Source organism: Oreochromis niloticus, linkage group LG5 (genome assembly GCF_001858045.2).
Source record: "Oreochromis niloticus isolate F11D_XX linkage group LG5, O_niloticus_UMD_NMBU, whole genome shotgun sequence".
Lineage (NCBI taxonomy): Eukaryota > Metazoa > Chordata > Actinopteri > Cichliformes > Cichlidae > Oreochromis > Oreochromis niloticus.
Genome location: NC_031970.2, coordinates 5,726,722 through 5,744,350, shown reverse-complemented (window position 1 = coordinate 5,744,350; position 17,629 = coordinate 5,726,722). Strand labels below are relative to the sequence as shown.

The 17,629-nt window shown below is 40.8% G+C and overlaps 1 protein-coding gene across 1 annotated transcript; it reads left to right on the top strand.

Annotated features, from left to right (window-relative positions):
* The first annotated feature begins 810 nt into the window (after positions 1–810).
* Positions 811–17,325, top strand: LOC100690586 (serine hydroxymethyltransferase, mitochondrial). The gene is made up of 12 exons (XM_019359366.2): positions 811–1,261; positions 6,915–7,106; positions 9,350–9,429; positions 9,727–9,927; positions 10,117–10,198; positions 10,490–10,612; positions 11,003–11,142; positions 11,243–11,405; positions 11,587–11,686; positions 12,192–12,347; positions 15,653–15,760; positions 16,020–17,325. Exons 1-12 carry the CDS (start codon positions 1,229–1,231, stop codon positions 16,145–16,147), a joined length of 1,506 nt encoding a protein of 501 aa, XP_019214911.1. The 5' UTR covers positions 811–1,228; the 3' UTR covers positions 16,148–17,325.
* Positions 17,326–17,629: the final 304 nt, after the last annotated feature.

The following is a 17,629-nucleotide window of genomic DNA, read 5'->3' as shown; positions in this document are numbered from 1 at the left end:
ATGAATGACATATTCTTACGAAATACTGCCAAACCGGTCATGCAGGAGGATGTTGCAGGCAGCAGAATGTTCTCCACGGTGTCTCCAGACTCTGTCACATCTGCCACATCTGTCACATGTGCTCAGTGTGAACCTGCTTTCATCCGTGAAGAGCACAGGGCGCAGTGGCGAAGTTGCTAATCTTGGTGTTCTCTGGCAAATGCCAAACGTCCTGCACGGTGCTGGGCTGTAAGCACAACCCCCACCTGTGGACGTCGGGCCCTCATGCCACCCTCATGGACTCTGTTTCTGACCGTTTGAACAGACACATGCACATTTATGGCCTGCTGGAGGTCATTTTGCAGAGCTCTGGCAGCGCTCCTCCTGTTCCTCCTTGCACAAAGGCGGAGGTAGCGGTCCTGCTGCTTGGTTGTTGTCCTCCTACGGCCTCCTCCACGTCTCCTATTGCACTGGCCTGTCTCCTGGTATGCTCTCCATGCTCTGGACACTACGCTGACAGACACAGCAAACCTTTTTGCCACAGCTCACATTGATGTGTCATCCTGGATGAGCTGCACTACCTGAGTCACTTGTGTGGGTTGTAGACTCCATCTCATGCTGCCACTAGAAATGAAATCACCACCTGCATTCAAAAGTCCCCAAAACATCAGTCAGAAAACACAGGCAGAAGTGGTCTGTGGTCACCACCTGCAGAACCACTCCTTTACTGGGACTGTCTTGCTAATTGCCTATAACTTCCACCTGTTGTCTGTTCCATTTGCACAACAGAATGTGAAATTGATTGTCAGTCAGTGTTGCTTCCTAAGTGGAAGTTTTTATTTCACAGAAGTGTGATTGACTTGGAGCTACATTGTGTTAAGTGTTCTCTTTATTGTTTTTGAGCAGTGTTTTATGCCTTTAAGAGATGGACTTGAATGCCACCATTAAAGGAGTCACACATGCTCCGCTCGCTATATTTAGCAGACATAGATATTTTCAAAATGTAGGGCTAAATAAGAGAAACGTAACCTGAAACGGACAGAGTGTGCACGAGCAAAGAAACAGCAGAGTGAGCGCTGCAGGGACATCGCTAGTTTATGTACCGTCCTCAGAGCGATGTGCCTACACTTCCCATCGACCCCTTCGGTAGGACGAGCGTAACCAACCGTCTCTCAAACAGCCTTTTCGACCGTACCAGCGGTGTGTACGCTGCTGTGCTGCTTCTTCGTCTGGTCTTACACCTGGAAACATGCTGCTATTCGCTCTGAGACAGCTCACACGGGTAACTGTGCCGTTAAATATATTTCTACGCTGTTTTGCCCCCGGTGTTGTTTTCGGTTGGGTCACTAAGCTCGTATTTCTGTGTGGTTGGCTGTTTGCTAACGACAGAGTTTACGCTTTACCAGTTCACAGGCTTGGTGGGGTTATGTTTCTTACTGCTGCTCTAGTGTGCAGTTTATATTTAGGGAATGCAACAAATCGCTAGCTGTTTTCTTTCTGTCCTTTATGCATTGCATTTATGGAAACTCGAGGCTTGTTTGCTCGCCACCGGTAAGCTAGCTGCCAGTGGTTAAGTTAGGTGAATGCAGCTGGGTCCACGTGATGATGCAACACCGACTGCTCAGTTTCATCATGTTGTAAAACGGCAACAAACTACAGGAATGAAAAGTGTATGATTTTTAATAAGGGGGCACATGAATGATATTCAGCGAGAGCAGGTGCGGCAGGGATATGTTTTCATGCTTAGAGTTGTTGATGCGTGGTTTACATGTGTGTTTTTGTGTTATCCGCACAGCTTGATAGATGATCAGAAGGGAAGAATGCATGCAGTGGTATTGAACCGTGTATCGTCTGCCTTTGAATTGGAATAAGAGTTTAAATAATACATGCTATAGATATAAATGTAAAAAAACAAATTAGGTTTTGATCATGAAAAAAGTTGCTGAATAATTAATTTTAAAGCCACACTTTGTTTCATTTATTTTTGAGTATTATATTCATACCAACAAGCTTTGAAAATAACCCAGTGTATTCAAAGCTAGTAAAGTATGTTTGGAAAGTCGTAATAAATATAAGTGCATATGAAAAACAATCTCTTAAACCCTGGTGACCTACTTTGACCTACTTTTTTGGCCTACTTGAAGAAGTGGAGGGGCACACTGTAGGTTTGGTAACTCTGTGTGTTAGTGTTACACCACTTTATCCAAAAGGGAAAAAGCTGTAGGTATTTTTAGCTGGTTAATGAGTGGCTTTCATGCTGACAGGGGCTTTAATAAAGTCGAGTGAAGTCGAGCCCTGATCCCGATAACAGTTTGCAGATAATGCAAGCACAGGTTGACGGATGATAATATTCAACACTTGAAGAAGCTGATTTTGGTCCAAATAATGTTCAAAGTGCAAAATGAGCCTCATAGGTCCTGGTGGGAGCACCAAGAAAGCACTAACACCAAATGTTCTACACGGGGATAATTATGTAACACATGTGGGTGTTTTGTCCACCTTGAAAAGTAACAGTCATTGTTTCAGTCACACCAGCAGCTGTTTGACTCTTTGTCCTCATCAGTATTTACTGCTGTCATAAATACTTTACAAAAAATGTTATCACAAGCTTAGTATTTAAAACAGAAAAAGAGGATACAAACTATGAAAGAAACACGCTAAACTATAACATAATCAGGATAAAAAAGATCAGATAAAAAATATACAAATGTAAATTAATAAGGAGACGGGATCCAGATATTTGGTGTAGATTAAAAAAGAAGCTAAATGGTTTAAAATATCATTATAAATTCACCAAACGTTTAGTGATAAGTAACATTTTATAAATGAGTAATTATTTATCAAGAGTCCCAGGTTTTTAATGAACAGGAAAAAAGATTTTTCCAAGCTTAGTACGGATTTCCAGTGAATTACATTGATATGAACAAGTTCGGGATGGCGCAGATACAGACGTGGTGTAAAACGTCCTAATAATGTATTGACAATAACATACAGCTATCTATGTTATCTGTTGTTATTTTATCTGGTTGGGCTGTTTGTTTGTTTTTCTCCCCCATAAAAGATGAGTGATGAGCGCTTTAAAAATCAGCAGTAATAAACCTGACTGCAGCAGGGCTCGCAAAATTTCAAAATCCCTGGTAGCCCTTCGGGCAGGGACTCTTCAGTTTTTGGTAGCCCCAAATAAATTTAAGTAGCCCGAATAAAAAAATAGAGCAATTTTTTGATTGATGTTTTGTTTCCTGTTTTGTTTCCGTTACAATATTATACATTAAAGTATAATATTGTAACGGAAACAAAACATTAATCAAAAAATTGTTGAAACACAAATTACAACATTGTATAAAAATTACAATCATCAATTCAAATACTTGGTTCTAATTGAACAGAAATTTCTATGAACTTGTAAGAACTGTGTAGAACATGAATCAGTCTGTGTCAGATCCTGAATCTGAAATTTCCACTGAAGTCAAGGGTAAGAGGCAAGTGGAACCAAGATCTAGGCCATTTGCTTTTTGAAGTTTGCAAAGACTGCTAAATTTTGCCAGTGGTAGTTCACTCTGTGCAACATAGTACGCTGTTCTAAACAGATTTTTCAGGTTTATTTTCAGTATGTTATTTGCAATTGGTGTTTGTTCTGGGAAAGATATTGCAGACTGAGCAATAATGCATTTCTTGCATTTCTCATGGGTTCTAATGGGGGTCTTTCTTAAAATTACTGGTCCCAGTAACAAAGGCGCTTGTCGACTCAGAAATCGAGGGAAAAGCAACAACACACCCGGCAGAACATTATGTTATTTACACGGGTGCACATAAGTGGTCTGCATGTGCACATTCGCTGTCAAAATAAAAGACGCGCACCAGATAAGAAGTTGCAACGCGTGTTTGCGTACATGTAAAAGGCTCTGTTTTTGTCCGCCAGAGTGGGATTTTCACGGCACATTCTGCACCACATCTCTGTGCGTTCATCATTTGTTTGAAGCCAGCTCACCTCCTGCAACCACTTTTCAGAGAATACGCGCTTCTTTTGCGGTTCGGACTAATGACATTTCTTTGGAGGTGGAGGAACACCAAAGTAATTGCTTAAAGGAGCTTGCTTCTTCGACATCTTTAAGAGTTCTAAACAAATGTCTGTCCTCCTCCAGAAAATCTTATGTACTCAAACGCGCGTTGCAACTTCTTATCTTGTGCGCGTTTTTTATTTTGACAGCGAATGCGCACCTGTGGACCACTTATGTGCACCCCTGGTTATTTAGCTTGTCATATTGCAGCCACAGAAATTCTTTTGTCCATGAAACTATAAAGCTGCACTTTCTTTTTGCCTTATAGTCTGATTTGTCATAACTTTTCCGTTTTGTGGTAGGCTTTTCTTTGGCTGTCACTTCTTCACCCTGACCTGTCTTATTTGGCTCAGCAGAACTAAAATATATATCCTGCTGCTTTTACACACGCACTCACATAGCGCTCAGCGATTCTCTGCGCGATCAACCTCTCACATGTTTAAGCTTGCTGCGGGAGATTTCACTTGTCATGTTTGCACAGTAAGCTAACGACTGATAAGACGATGTCAGAGGAATTGGTGCACAAATGATCGTCACTCACCAATCAGTGCTGCCGCTCTCTACACACCGTTCGCGCGATCGCAAAGTGAAAGCAAAAAACAAGCGCAAATTCAAACGCGATTTCAGTATGTCACATATTGGCAGTGGCTCATCGATGCCAATGACATAATTACTCAGCTACATTTCCGAAAGAATGCAAAAGCATTGACATATATTTTTCCTTCCTATGATAGCCCGATGGGCAGGGCTGAGATAGATTTTGGTAGCCCGACTGGAAAAATCGGTAGCCCCGGGACGTCGGGCTAGCGATTTTGCGAGCCCTGTGCAGAATAGTAAACCGTATCCAAGGGCTTAAGAGTGGAGGCAGAGGCATGCTTATAAATCACACCACCATAATCCAGCACAGGGGGAAAATAAGCTTTTCCTGAAAAACATGTAGATGTTGGCTCCTTTTATAAACAAGAAATCAGGTTTTTGTCTTAATTTCTTAAAGATTATCTGTGTAATATTCCAGTGTGAATTTATCATATATTCAAATTAACATCAGGTCATTGAACAGTGAGGACAGTGTACTAGACTTCCACATTGCCAAAGTTGATTGGGTATTGCTGAAAAACTGAATCACATACTGGACGCATAACAAAGCTGACTCAACATTTTTCTGAACTTTCATGTAGTTTCTCAGAAAGTTTGAGTCTAAATCTCATGTTTTCAGAGCTGCTTTTAAAAGTCGCTGCTGTTGGTGTTTTTGACGTTTTTCATGAAACTGATTGGTTCACATGCACTCACGCTGTTCTTGTTGTATATAATTATTTTGGTGTGCATCTTGATTAAAGTTTTAATGGGCTCACAGGACAGGGTTTGTCTTGTGGTCAGGGCATGTGATTTCAAATTGAAAAATATTTCTGTGTGTATACTTTTTTTTGTTACACTTGACTTTTTCAGAGCATAGCGTTGAGATTTGTCCACGACAATGTCTTTCTGTCAGGGAAATTTATTTTGTGATTTAAGCATTTTAAAGTTTTTCCGAGGATTTTTAATCCTAAAATTAGTCTGCTCTTTGCTTCCTAAAATATAACAGAATATTGGAGTAAAGGAAGGTCTTGGAAGGTTCTAAGTATCTCTCCATTTGTGATTCTGAATGAGAGTGGCCTTCTGATGTGAAGTGTGACGCTTATTTTGAGCGACAAAAAATAATAAAATATAATTTTATTTTAATATTTCAAGATCACAATAACATTCCAATTTCGAACTACAATTTTAAAAAAGAACTAACACTAATAAAATATGGGGGTTGCTGACCCCTGGTCTAGCCAGTACCAGTACCTTGAGCTGAGGAATCTAAAACTCAACACAAATGACTGAGAGTTACATAAAGCTCCCCACTCTTCTGATTAACACATTTACACAACTAGATGGCTCTATGTAAGAAAATATATTCAACAAATCCCTTTGTATCCTGAAACAAACAAAAGGAAACATTCCTATGGTAAAAGAAACCCCTCTTCTTGGTTTAACCTGATGATGTCAGACATGACATCATAAGTACTTTAAAAATCAGGAAATGCTGGATGGGCCTTTCCCCACACCTGACATACATGAAGACTGAAAACAAAAATACAACGCAAGTATGCACAAATGACTTAATGCTGCAACATCTCACATGATCAAGCATGGTCAGTCCAGATTAGATAAGCAGGAAGTGCTGAATCTGTTCTCTATATGCCTCCTTCTGGTACACTGAGGCTGTAAAAGTCGGTCCCAGTTTGTAGAAGTGCTGATAGAGGCATAATTGAACAACCATGCTGATTATTGATATCACGAAAACACGCCAGCTTCTAATTATACTAGGCTGCATTAGATTGAAATGATCAAATAAAGACTTTAGAGAATTGATGTTCTTTGTAATAGGACAGCTAGCAGCAACGTGGTGACCAAAAACTGACAAATGTCCATGAAAATTCAGCAACTTTATGAGATGACAGGGACTTTAACTGCACCATGATCTGTGGTTACCAAGTCAAATTAATTTGATTCTTCAGTTCAGTTTGTCAACTTTGAGGTGATAAGCTTTCAGCAGACTACAAAGAGAATGACATGATTAGGTGGGAAATATACAGTATTTTTACCTGGAAATCCAATACAACCATCTGTTAGCTGCAGGATGATGGACACACACGCACACACACACAAGCACACTCTCACACTCTGGCAACTCATGTTAGTCCTAATGACCCAGTTTGGTGCAATGACACAGTTTTAGAAAACATTTCTACTGTAACTGTGATATCTGTGTAAAGCTGACAAACTCTAAATCAAACCTTTTCCTTTCTTTATCATCTTTCCTCATATTCCCAACTCGTCTTCCACCCACAGCCGCTGTGCCAGCGAGTCCCTGCTTGTCTCAGTGCACGCGCCCACCAGTCTCACACTGCCACCCGTGCAACGGATGAAGATCGTCCTTGGACGGGTCAGGAGAGCCTGGCTCAGGATGACCCCGAGATGTGGAATCTGCTGCAGAATGAGAAGGACAGGCAGTGCCGTGGTTTGGAGCTCATTGCATCTGAGGTACTAGATCTTAGAAATGTAAATTTAAGTGCCTTTGTATAAGCCAGTTTTTTAATTTTATTTTGCCTTTTGTGTATATTTAGTTAACAAATTATAGTGGGGCTGGAATAGGCTGCACAACAAGTGGATTAACATGAATATAAACATATACTGGAAGTCAGAATAAGTCGGCACACACCTTTTAAGTTAATGCAGAAATGGTTTTGTTAGGAATAAATTCATATCCAGCTTGCTGTTAATTCATTATTCACTCACTGAGGAACTGCCCACAGTAGGCTGGAAGTCATTCAAACTCGACTTCTTTAATAGTAAAAACACTTATAAGAAACTCTGCTTGTTGTAAGCGAGACTACCTCAGTTTTAAATAAATAAATAAATAAATTTTTATTTATATAGCACCTTTCAAGACAGAATCACAAAGTGCTGCACATAAGATTACAAGTTATAAAAAGATTTAAAAAAAGACAAAATAAAACAGGCAAAAAATTAACCAAAACAGTTTTTAAAAGGTGAGTTTTGAGTTGTTTTTTAAAAACAGCTACGCAGTTCTTAATAATAATAATAATGGATTGGATTTATATAGCGCTTTTCAAGGCACCCAAAGCGCTTTACAATGCCATTATTCATTCACGCTCACATTCACACACTGGTGGAGGCAAGCTACAGTTGTAGCCACAGCTGCCCTGGGGCAGACTGACAGAGGCGAGGCTGCCATATCGCGCCATCGGCCCCTCTGGCCAACACCAGTAGGCGGTAGGGTAAAGTGTCTTGCCCAAGGACAACAACGACCAGGACAGAAAGGCCGGGGATCGAACCGGTGACCTTCCGGTTACAGGTGCGCTTCCCAACCCCCTGAACCACGGTCGCCCCAATGTTTGGGGGAGAGAGTTCCACAGTCTAGGGGCCACAGTGGCAAAAGCTCTATCACCCTTAGTTCTCCTCTTAGTATTTTTTATAGCAAGTAAGCCCTGATCAGATGACCTCAGGGACCTGCTGGGGACATAGGGCTGTAGCAGATCAAAGATGTAGGCTGGTGCCAGCCTGTGCACAGCAATCAGAAAGATTTGGGCAGCTCTTTGTTTTCATTCCAAGGCTGGATGGTGTGAAATGAAAAATTTTACTATTCAGAAGAGCAGATGTGGTTTTATCTTCTGCTGTTCCTTCTCTCTCCTCCTGTTTCTTCTTCGCCACAGTAGTTGTTCAGTGGAGTATGTCAGCCCCCTCTCAACACAAAGCCTGACCACTCTAGTGTGAGATAAAGCTGATATCTTCATTCTGCCTCCTCCCCAGCTCACTCTGCAAGTCACATCACAGTACAGCTCAGACAGACATTCCTTCAATGAGAAGACGTACAGTTTTGCACGTGTTTGAATCATTTGTGCTACCAGTGCCAAGGGAGGTGCTGTCCATATCATCCACCGACAGCAGTTTTATCGAGTTTCTGTGCAGAGTAGATTACTTTATCAGCATTTTCATTTAAATTGGAGCTCACATTGTGCCTGCATTAGCCACACATAAAAGATTTACTGAAGACAACAAGGTCTGTCATATTTAGGGCTGTTTTGGACCTCTGAATTTGGTAAAGCTTTCACTATTTCAGTTAGGCCTGGAAAAGATGGAATCCAGTTAAGTCTGAGCGCAGCAACCTGTCTTCTGTTTGGTGCTGTTTGTTTTGGCTGTACAGTGGGGCACAAGGAGACCCTGGCAGCTCAGACACAGTGTTAACTTGTCAGGTTAGTACATGTTGGAGGAGATGTATGAAAGTCTGAATGAGAATGTCAGGACTGGATGAGCATGTTTGCAGGTAAATCTGGGTCTCATAATTTTAATAACACACATTGACCTATGAACAGAAACTCACAAGAAAAACAAACCAAAATAATCTGAGGTATACTTCCATGGGAGGTGAAGAAAAAATGGATCATTTGATTAAAAAAAAGCTCATATTAATATAATAATATCCACCCATCCATTTTCTTCCTCTTATTCAGTTCAGACTTGTGGAGATGCTGGAGCAGATCTGAGCTACCATAGGATGAGAGAGACAGGGTACACAGAGCTCTGCCAGTCTGTCGTAGGGCTAACACAGAGAGATAGAGATACGCTGAGTTACGCTGATTGCTTTTAATCAGAGAAGGATTTCTCACCACCACTTTGCAGACTTTAATTTGCCATCCTTGTCCGTCTCTCCACTCCTGCCATTAATCTGAGTGTGTGTTCGCTTGTGTGTGTTTTCATTGCAGAATTTCTGCAGCCGCGCCGCTCTGGAAGCTCTCGGCTCCTGTCTTAACAACAAATACTCTGAAGGCTACCCAGGCAAAAGGTAGGTTTTTATTCAGCTACACCCCTGTTTATTAACATGGTTGATATTTTTTTCAGTTAATCAATTTTCTGTTATTTCCTTCAGATAAGTAATGACTGACTTAAATCTATCAGATTTGAATTATACTTTTTTCTGTGTTTGCTGGGAATGCACATAAACAACAGTTCGCCACGTTGGCCTAAAAGGAACTATTGTGCGTTGTGGCCAAACAATTAATCACTGCTGGTTTAAATTCTACCAAAAAACCGAAATTAGCAGATTATTCACAGTAGTTCATGTTTCCATCTCCACCCTCAGGTATTATGGTGGAGCAGAAGTGGTTGACCAAATTGAGCTGCTCTGTCAGAAGCGAGCTCTGGAGGCCTTTGACCTGGATCCAGCTCAGTGGGGTGTTAACGTCCAACCGTACTCTGGCTCTCCTGCCAACTTTGCCACTTACACCGCTGTACTCAATCCCCACGATCGTATCATGGGCCTGGACCTGCCTGATGGTGGACAGTTAGTATTCACTGTTGCTTTATTTTTGCTGTATTTTTTTCCCTTTTTAGTTTCCTGAAAAAAAAAAAAAGAAAAAAAAAATATATATATATATGTATGATTTTCTGTCTTTGAGCTTCCATGTTTTATTCTGTATGTATATATTGGGGGTTTTTTTTAAAATTTGTTTGTTTGGTTTTATTACTCCAGTCTGACTCACGGCTACATGTCTGATGTGAAAAGAATCTCTGCAACCTCCATCTACTTTGAGTCAATGCCTTACAAGCTAAATGTAAGTACAAAAGCCTTCTACTAATATCTACTGACAGCTGTTTATACCAGTGTAGAACGATCAGCTCTTTTTTTGGTAGAGTATGAACACTGGGATATACTGATGTATTTTTGATGTCTTACCAATGTCAGTGTGAGAAGTCTTCCAAAAGCCGTTAAGGCAGTCAAGTTTTCAGTATGTTAGAGTAAGATGTTTATAACAGGTTTAGTGCTGTCCTTGCAAACTGTATTTTCTGAAAAGTAATCATTGACGGGCCAAGGCCATTTCCTCTATCTGCCTTCCTTACTGCAGATTGCAACAGGACTTATAGACTACGACCAGATGGAGATGACGGCCAAGCTGTTCCGACCCAAGCTCATCATCGCTGGCACCAGTGCCTATGCCCGGCTCATTGACTATGCCCGCATCAAGAAGGTGCACGGAGAACTTTCTGCATTCACAGCTCAGCTCATGTTCAGCTTGTCTTTTTCTGTTCTGTTGTGTGCTTCAGTGTTCTTGTTCTTGTTATCCTGTATCAAAAGGATGGATCAGCTTTGTGTTTGTATCTAAAACTCAATCAGCTTTTTTCTGGACTTGGTCCTCTGTCACCTTAAAATAGAGGACAAGTGTATAAGAAGGGCCAAAAACCTAAAAACTACTCTGACTTAATGCAGATGGAAAAGAGAATGTATTTCCAACTCACCTTTTAGGGCTAATTAAAAGCTTTTGTAAACCACAGGAAAAAAGGAACTTTCCTGCCACATGTGTATACATGTTGGTCTTAATTTTATAACTGCTCCCTCATCCTGCCTCTTTTTCTTCCAGCTGTGCACCAACATCAATGCCTACCTGCTTGCTGACATGGCTCATATTAGTGGCCTGGTGGCAGCCAAAGCCATCCCCTCGCCCTTTGAACATGCTGACCTGGTCACCTCCACCACGCACAAGTCCCTCCGTGGAGCAAGGTAAGGTCAAACTGTAAGAGACACGGGTGGGAACAAAAATGAAATTACTGAGTAAAAATAGTAAAAGTGCTTCATTAGTAAAAGATTCTGTTCTGTCCAGGGCTGGTCTCATCTTCTATCGGAAGGGTGTTCGCTCAGTTGACAAAAAGGGAAAGGAAATCATGTACGACCTCGAGGACAGGGTCAACTTTTCAGTCTTCCCCTCACTGCAGGGTGGACCTCATAACCATGCCATTGGTGGTGTAGCAGTGGCGCTCAGACAGGTCTGCACAACACACAAATACCAAACTGCAAACTTGGATCTGTTGGTGTTTTGTTTTCAAGACTTAAAGCTGAGAAGCTTAAGAACATGTTGCATAGACTTCAGTCAGTAAAGGGAAGAGGGTATTACAGAGCAAAATGTAAAGGTTAACTTACTGTATGCTTTTGGTTCTGTGTGTCCAGGCACAGTCTCCCCTGTTTAAGGAGTATATTGACCAGGTGCTAAAGAATGCCAAGGCTATGGCTGCAGCTCTTCTCAGCAAAGGCTACACCCTGGTATCAGGTAATCTAGTGTGCACTTCTTTACTCGGCACAGAGCATTTAACACTGAAAATTCACAAAAAATGTCCTGTAACAAAATGCAAATTACACAGCAAGAAAGAAAAGCACAAATTCATTTAAATTCATGATGTGCAAATAGGCTAATGTCGCTGTGCCTGCCTTGTCATTCAAGAAAATAGAATCAGATAAAAGTGGTCACTTTTCTTGTACTGAATCCAATACGCTGTCCTCAGCTCTTTTTTTTGTTTTTGTTTTTTTTGTTTTGTTTTGTTGTTTTTGTTGTTTTGTTTTGTTTTATGTATAGCCTTGATGATACTCTAAAAAATACAGACTTGTTCTGTGCTCACTCTGCAGTGTGTACATACACCTTTCTTTAATCCCTTAGTAAATATTTTTAGCCAAATAACTGGAAAGAGTGGAAGACTGTACCAGTAAAACACATTCCTAGCTTACTTTTAAAAATAACATATTTTCTCCCTATTTATTGAAAACTCTGGATGTTCCAGGTGGGACCGACAACCACCTGGTCCTCGTGGACCTGCGACCTAAGGGTATTGATGGTGCGCGGGCTGAGAGGGTGCTTGAGCTTGCGTCAATCACCGCCAATAAGAATACCTGCCCCGGAGACAAGAGCGCCCTGACGCCTGGTGGCCTCAGACTTGGTGAGAAGCAGCTTCACATCACACTGTGTTTGCTGGACACAAGGGATGGGTATTGATAAGATTTTCACGATTCCGATTCCATTTTCAATTCTGTTTAATGATTCGATTCTCTTATCAATTCGTTTTAAAAAAGGAGAACACTAAGGTCGATCAGCTTAGAACTTTGTTTTATATCTTCTCTTTGAACAAGATAGAAATTTAGGAGTAACATGGCCTTACAAACCCAACAGTGAGATCTTAAGAGGTCCACAGCCTACGGCTCTTCAATGGGGTGTCACAGGGTCCCCAGGAATAAAAATTGTAAATGTAAAACAATAAAATAAATATTCTTTTGTAGCAATAACAAAGTATAACATAAATTATTCTGTTAGCAATTACACAAGAATATCCAGTAATGTCCCTGCCTACAATTAAACACATTCACTTACCGAAAATCGGGGCAAATGGGTGCAAGCCTTTGACCACAAACTTAGTCACTGCTCGGTGACATTCGACTATCCTGGGGCCCGTTCTTCGTACCTCGCTTACTACATCCAAGATCAGATGACACATCCAAGATCAAATCATCGCGCTAACTTTGAGCTCGCTAATCCGGTTCTCCGAACACACCTGTTGTTGACGATTAGTATAGCTGGATGAAGTAATCTGAGATCACTGGGTGGCTTAAAAGGGGCTGCGCATCGATAGTAGAAACATTGATCGGCAACCCTGTGATTGGTCGGCGAAGATGTCGAAGGAGTGCGCACAGTATTTCACGGCAGCAGACCAAGAACTCTTGATTGAGGGATATCAGGAGTTTCAGAGTTTAATTAAAACGCAGGGGAACACTGCAAAGGCTGCAAAAGCAAGGAGAGAGGGCTGGCAGAAAGTTGCTGACAAATTAAACTCGTAAGTGATCCATGATATTACATCATATCATGTGATATTATACCACATTATATTATATTACATCATATCCTCTTTCACATTAGAGCCACAACAGGACCCACTAGAACATGGGAACAAGTAAAAGTGAAATATAAGAATATTCTACAGAATGGTAATATTTATCACTTATATTGCTTTTAGTCTATGACAAGAGACCCTGGAATAATCTGTTTGTTTATAACAGCAACCAAGAAAAGGGCAGAGCAAATAAAGACAGGTGGTGGTCCTGCACCCCCTCGTCACACCCCTTTTTGTACTGTGACATTTATTGACATTGTGGGTTTTTTTGTGTGTAGTTTGACATAACACTCCATCACTTTTACCTGTTCCCATGCAAGGGGTGACTGAAGCATGCACAGTAAGTCGGGAGTAAGTATATACAGTACAGTAAGTATATATATATATAGAGAGAGAGAGAGAGAGAGAGAGCGAGAGAGAGAGAGAGAGAGAGGAAGTAAGTAAATAATACCCTCACGGGAGAATCGATATCTCTCTATGAGCACACCGTCGCGCTGAGCTAAAGGATCCCGTCTATCCCGCAATATACGCTAAATTCTGTAAACTCTCCTTATCAATCTTGCACCTTCCTTGCTCGCGTACAAACGGACAGGACATGGCTGCGACAGACTTCCCAAATCCACCTTCGCTTTTATAGCCGTGGTCTCTCATCTTGATTGCACGTAGTAATTTACTATTACTACTCTAAAATATGAATTACATCTGACATGATCTACTACATGTAATAGAATGATTAATAGTACATTTCCCTTTTTTTCGGAAATGACCTGTATGTATCTGTATGAAATCAATAAAAGAATCAAATGCTGCATTATCTTTAGTTACATTGATAATATTTATTTATGGTAAAACAGTGGCGACATATCGCTCTTGCTTTCATATAACTGCAGCGGACATACCTGAGAGGCCGCGATCTAATCCTGTTTACATAAAGTAAACCTGCTCCCGAGCAGGTTTACGCTTACGGATCTGTTGCTATGACAGCAAGTCCCGGATGAGCTTCGGAGAACCGAACGATCCAAGATCACGCGAAATCGTCAACATTCAAATCCGGCTAACTTACTTAGCGAGGTACGAAGAACGGGCCCCTGGCCTGAAAGGAGATGCTACCGGTAGACTGCAGCGATCTGAGCCAGCCAGGCTCTGTCTGTCTCATCATGGTCACATAAATGCAGCGCACAGTAATGGCAGGTTTTGTAATAAGGCAGATCGCGCTAACATAATATGCACTGTTAGCTGATTATTTACCTGCCGCATTAACGGGAGAGGACGTGCAAACGTTACCGCTGCTGCTGGGTTGAGATTCACGAGTCCGGAGCGGAATTAAAAACACGACATTCATTTAAGGTTATCGTGTGTTTTGTGAGCAAATACTTTTGCATATTCGTAGTGTTTCCTCCCTTAAATGAAATATCTACTTTGCAAGTATTGCAAGTTGCCCTGTTGTCATCCGTTCTCGTAAAGTATAACCAAACTTTTGAGCGTTTGAGCCGCGTTTCCTGCCAGGTAAATGACGCTCCGCAACGTGGTGACGTCATTTGGGGCGACTGGAATTGATAAGGTAATCATTTGCAAAAATGGCAAACAATTCCAAGGAATTGAAACAGTGGGAACCGGTTCTCAACAAGAACCAGGTTTCGATACCCATCCCTACTGGACACACACCAGGAGGTGGTCATACTTATTAAGGATTAGAAACCACGTGCTTCATTTGAAATCTTAAATCTTAATTTAAATCTCCCCCATCTCAAGTCAAGTGGCTTTATTGTCATTCCAACCATGTGCAGTGGTACAGTACACAGTGAAACGAGACAACGTTCCTCCAAGGCCATGGTGCTACATATGACATATAACAGACAGTCAACACAGGACTACATGTGCAAAAATTGCATACAAAACAAAGAGAGTGCAACACCAGGCAGAACAGAACGATACAGACACAACAGTGCAATGAAATTTCTTGATCTGATGTGGTGATCGCTTGTTCAGCAGTGTAATAATGTAGTTTTGTTTAAGTTGTTTGGGGTTTCTTGTCACATTTAATTTGTGTCCAACACAATCCCTCATTTTTAGCTTTATCTTAAGGCAGTATCTTTTACCTGTAATCCAAAGCCCTGCACTTATCATCTTCTCTTTTGTCCTGCACCACAGTAGCCTTGAGTATCTGTGTAGCCTGTGTCTGTCAAGCCTGTATAGGTTATTTACTGACCTTTTAAGAAGCTCCCAGTCTATGCTTTTTTTTTTTTTAAGACTATATAGCCAAATTAGGGAAAAAAAGCAAGAACAGGAATTAAAAGACCTAAACTGGAAAAGAACAATGGGAAGTGTATTTCAAGCTGAGTGATGTGTTCTTCTGTCAGGTGCTCCAGCCCTGACCTCGAGACAGTTCAAAGAAGCCGACTTTGTGCAAGTTGTGGAGTTCATGGATGAGGGTTTCAAGATTGCCTTGGATGTCAAGAAAAAGACAGGTGAGCCTGCTGTGAGGAGGGAGGCAGATTAATCTGTAGCTCAGTGGATGCCTAAACCATGTTTAAATTCTTTTTTCCAAAGCACAGTTTGAAACTGTTCATTATTAACTGTAATAGCATTAATGAATTTATAAAGTAAAATATAGTGTACGGTCTTTAAAATTGCTGCATGAGAGAAGATAAAATGCCCAGTGGTAGTGAAACAGAGGAAGCTAAGAATAAACATCTGAGCATTTCTCTTTTCTGTTGTTGTTTGCAGGAAAGCTCCAGGACTTCAAGAACTTCCTTCTTCAGGACCCAGAAACGGTGGCTCGCATCGCAGATCTGCGCCACCGTGTTGAAGCCTTTGCCAGGCCCTTTCCCATGCCAGGGTTCCCCGACCATTAGCCCATCCACTGTGGACCCACGGGTCTATCACAGCCAGATGGCAGAGAGCCGGCTGGGCAGAAGTGTGGATGGAGTGAAATGTGGCCCGCCCCTGTGAACTGAAATGGCTTGAGTTCACTTTTCCAGTCATAAATGGGAAATAATTTTTATACTACTTTGCAGTCACAAGTCAGTCATGTGTTTGGGTAAAAACACAGCTTCCATGTTGAGTTAAATAAACAATCAAATGTGACAGATTTTCTAGAGCAGAACAACATATTTTCTATTGTGTGTGTGAAGATTTTCTTCACATGATTTCTCAACAAAAGTGTGTGGAAGAAAAAATTAGCAACAGTCAGTGTCACAGTCTGTGACTTGGTAAGTGCATGATTAGTTATTGTAATAAGATGCACGAAGTCTTACTTCATTTGAGAGTCTTAACTAACGTCACTAATGTCATTTAAATGTGAATGGGTGTGCTGGACTTTTTTGTGGAAAAGAGAGGATCGGAAATTACACCAAGATCTTAATATATTTTAATATACTATATCTTAAATATGCAACACTACAAACTGCTTTTATAATAAGTTTGAGATGCATGTTGTCGTCTTTTGGCACTGCTTTTCTTCCAGCATATCATAGACGCAGGTTAAAATTTCTCTATATTTTATTATGTCAGAATAAAAAAGTAACCAAATGGAATCGTAAATAGCATTCCTTATTAAGTCATACCTTTGGTGTGTTTACAAAGAGAAATCTTTTCTACGTGTTATTTAAAAAGTATTAATTGTCATGTCATTTCAATCCATTTTTCTTTATTTTATTACAAGAAGGATTTTGTACTGCTATGTGGTTTTGTTTTGTTTTTTTCACTGTGGCATTGTGATGTAAAGTGAAAAATGGAAAATCAAGCTGCTTCAGACTACTTTGTTGCACATTTGGTTTAAAGACTGTTCTCAGTACAGTGAGAAGAAACCAGGTGTCTCGTTGAACAATTAAGAACTGGGTGTTAGAAATTACATGGTACTTTTTCTTTGAACAAATGCAAATAAATGATCCACATCACAATTCAGCCAAAATACATTTTACTACAGTGTTCCTAAGTCTCTGATCTTTGCTGTACACAAAGGTTTGAACCAACCTTTTACACGTTTTACTAATTTTACTAGTGTCATTCTAATAAAGTCCAGTAATGAAAACGGGGTCAATGTTGTCATTAATATTTACAGATTTGTTTTTTTTTCTCAGAGCCATAGACGATTAAAATAGAAAAACCTAGAGTGAAAAAACTCTTTCATGTCTTTGTAAATCGGTTGTGCTGAGATCGTACAGAATTTCCTTCCTCGCTGCTTGCAGTGTTTTCATTTATAGCCCTAAAATATCGCTCCCCCTGCAGCCCACCTGTTTTCTCAGTGCAGGAGAATGCACAGCTAGCAGAGAGGAGGGGGCGGAGCCACGTGTGCTTGAAAGGAGCGGTGTCGGCAGAGTCGAGGACAGAAACAA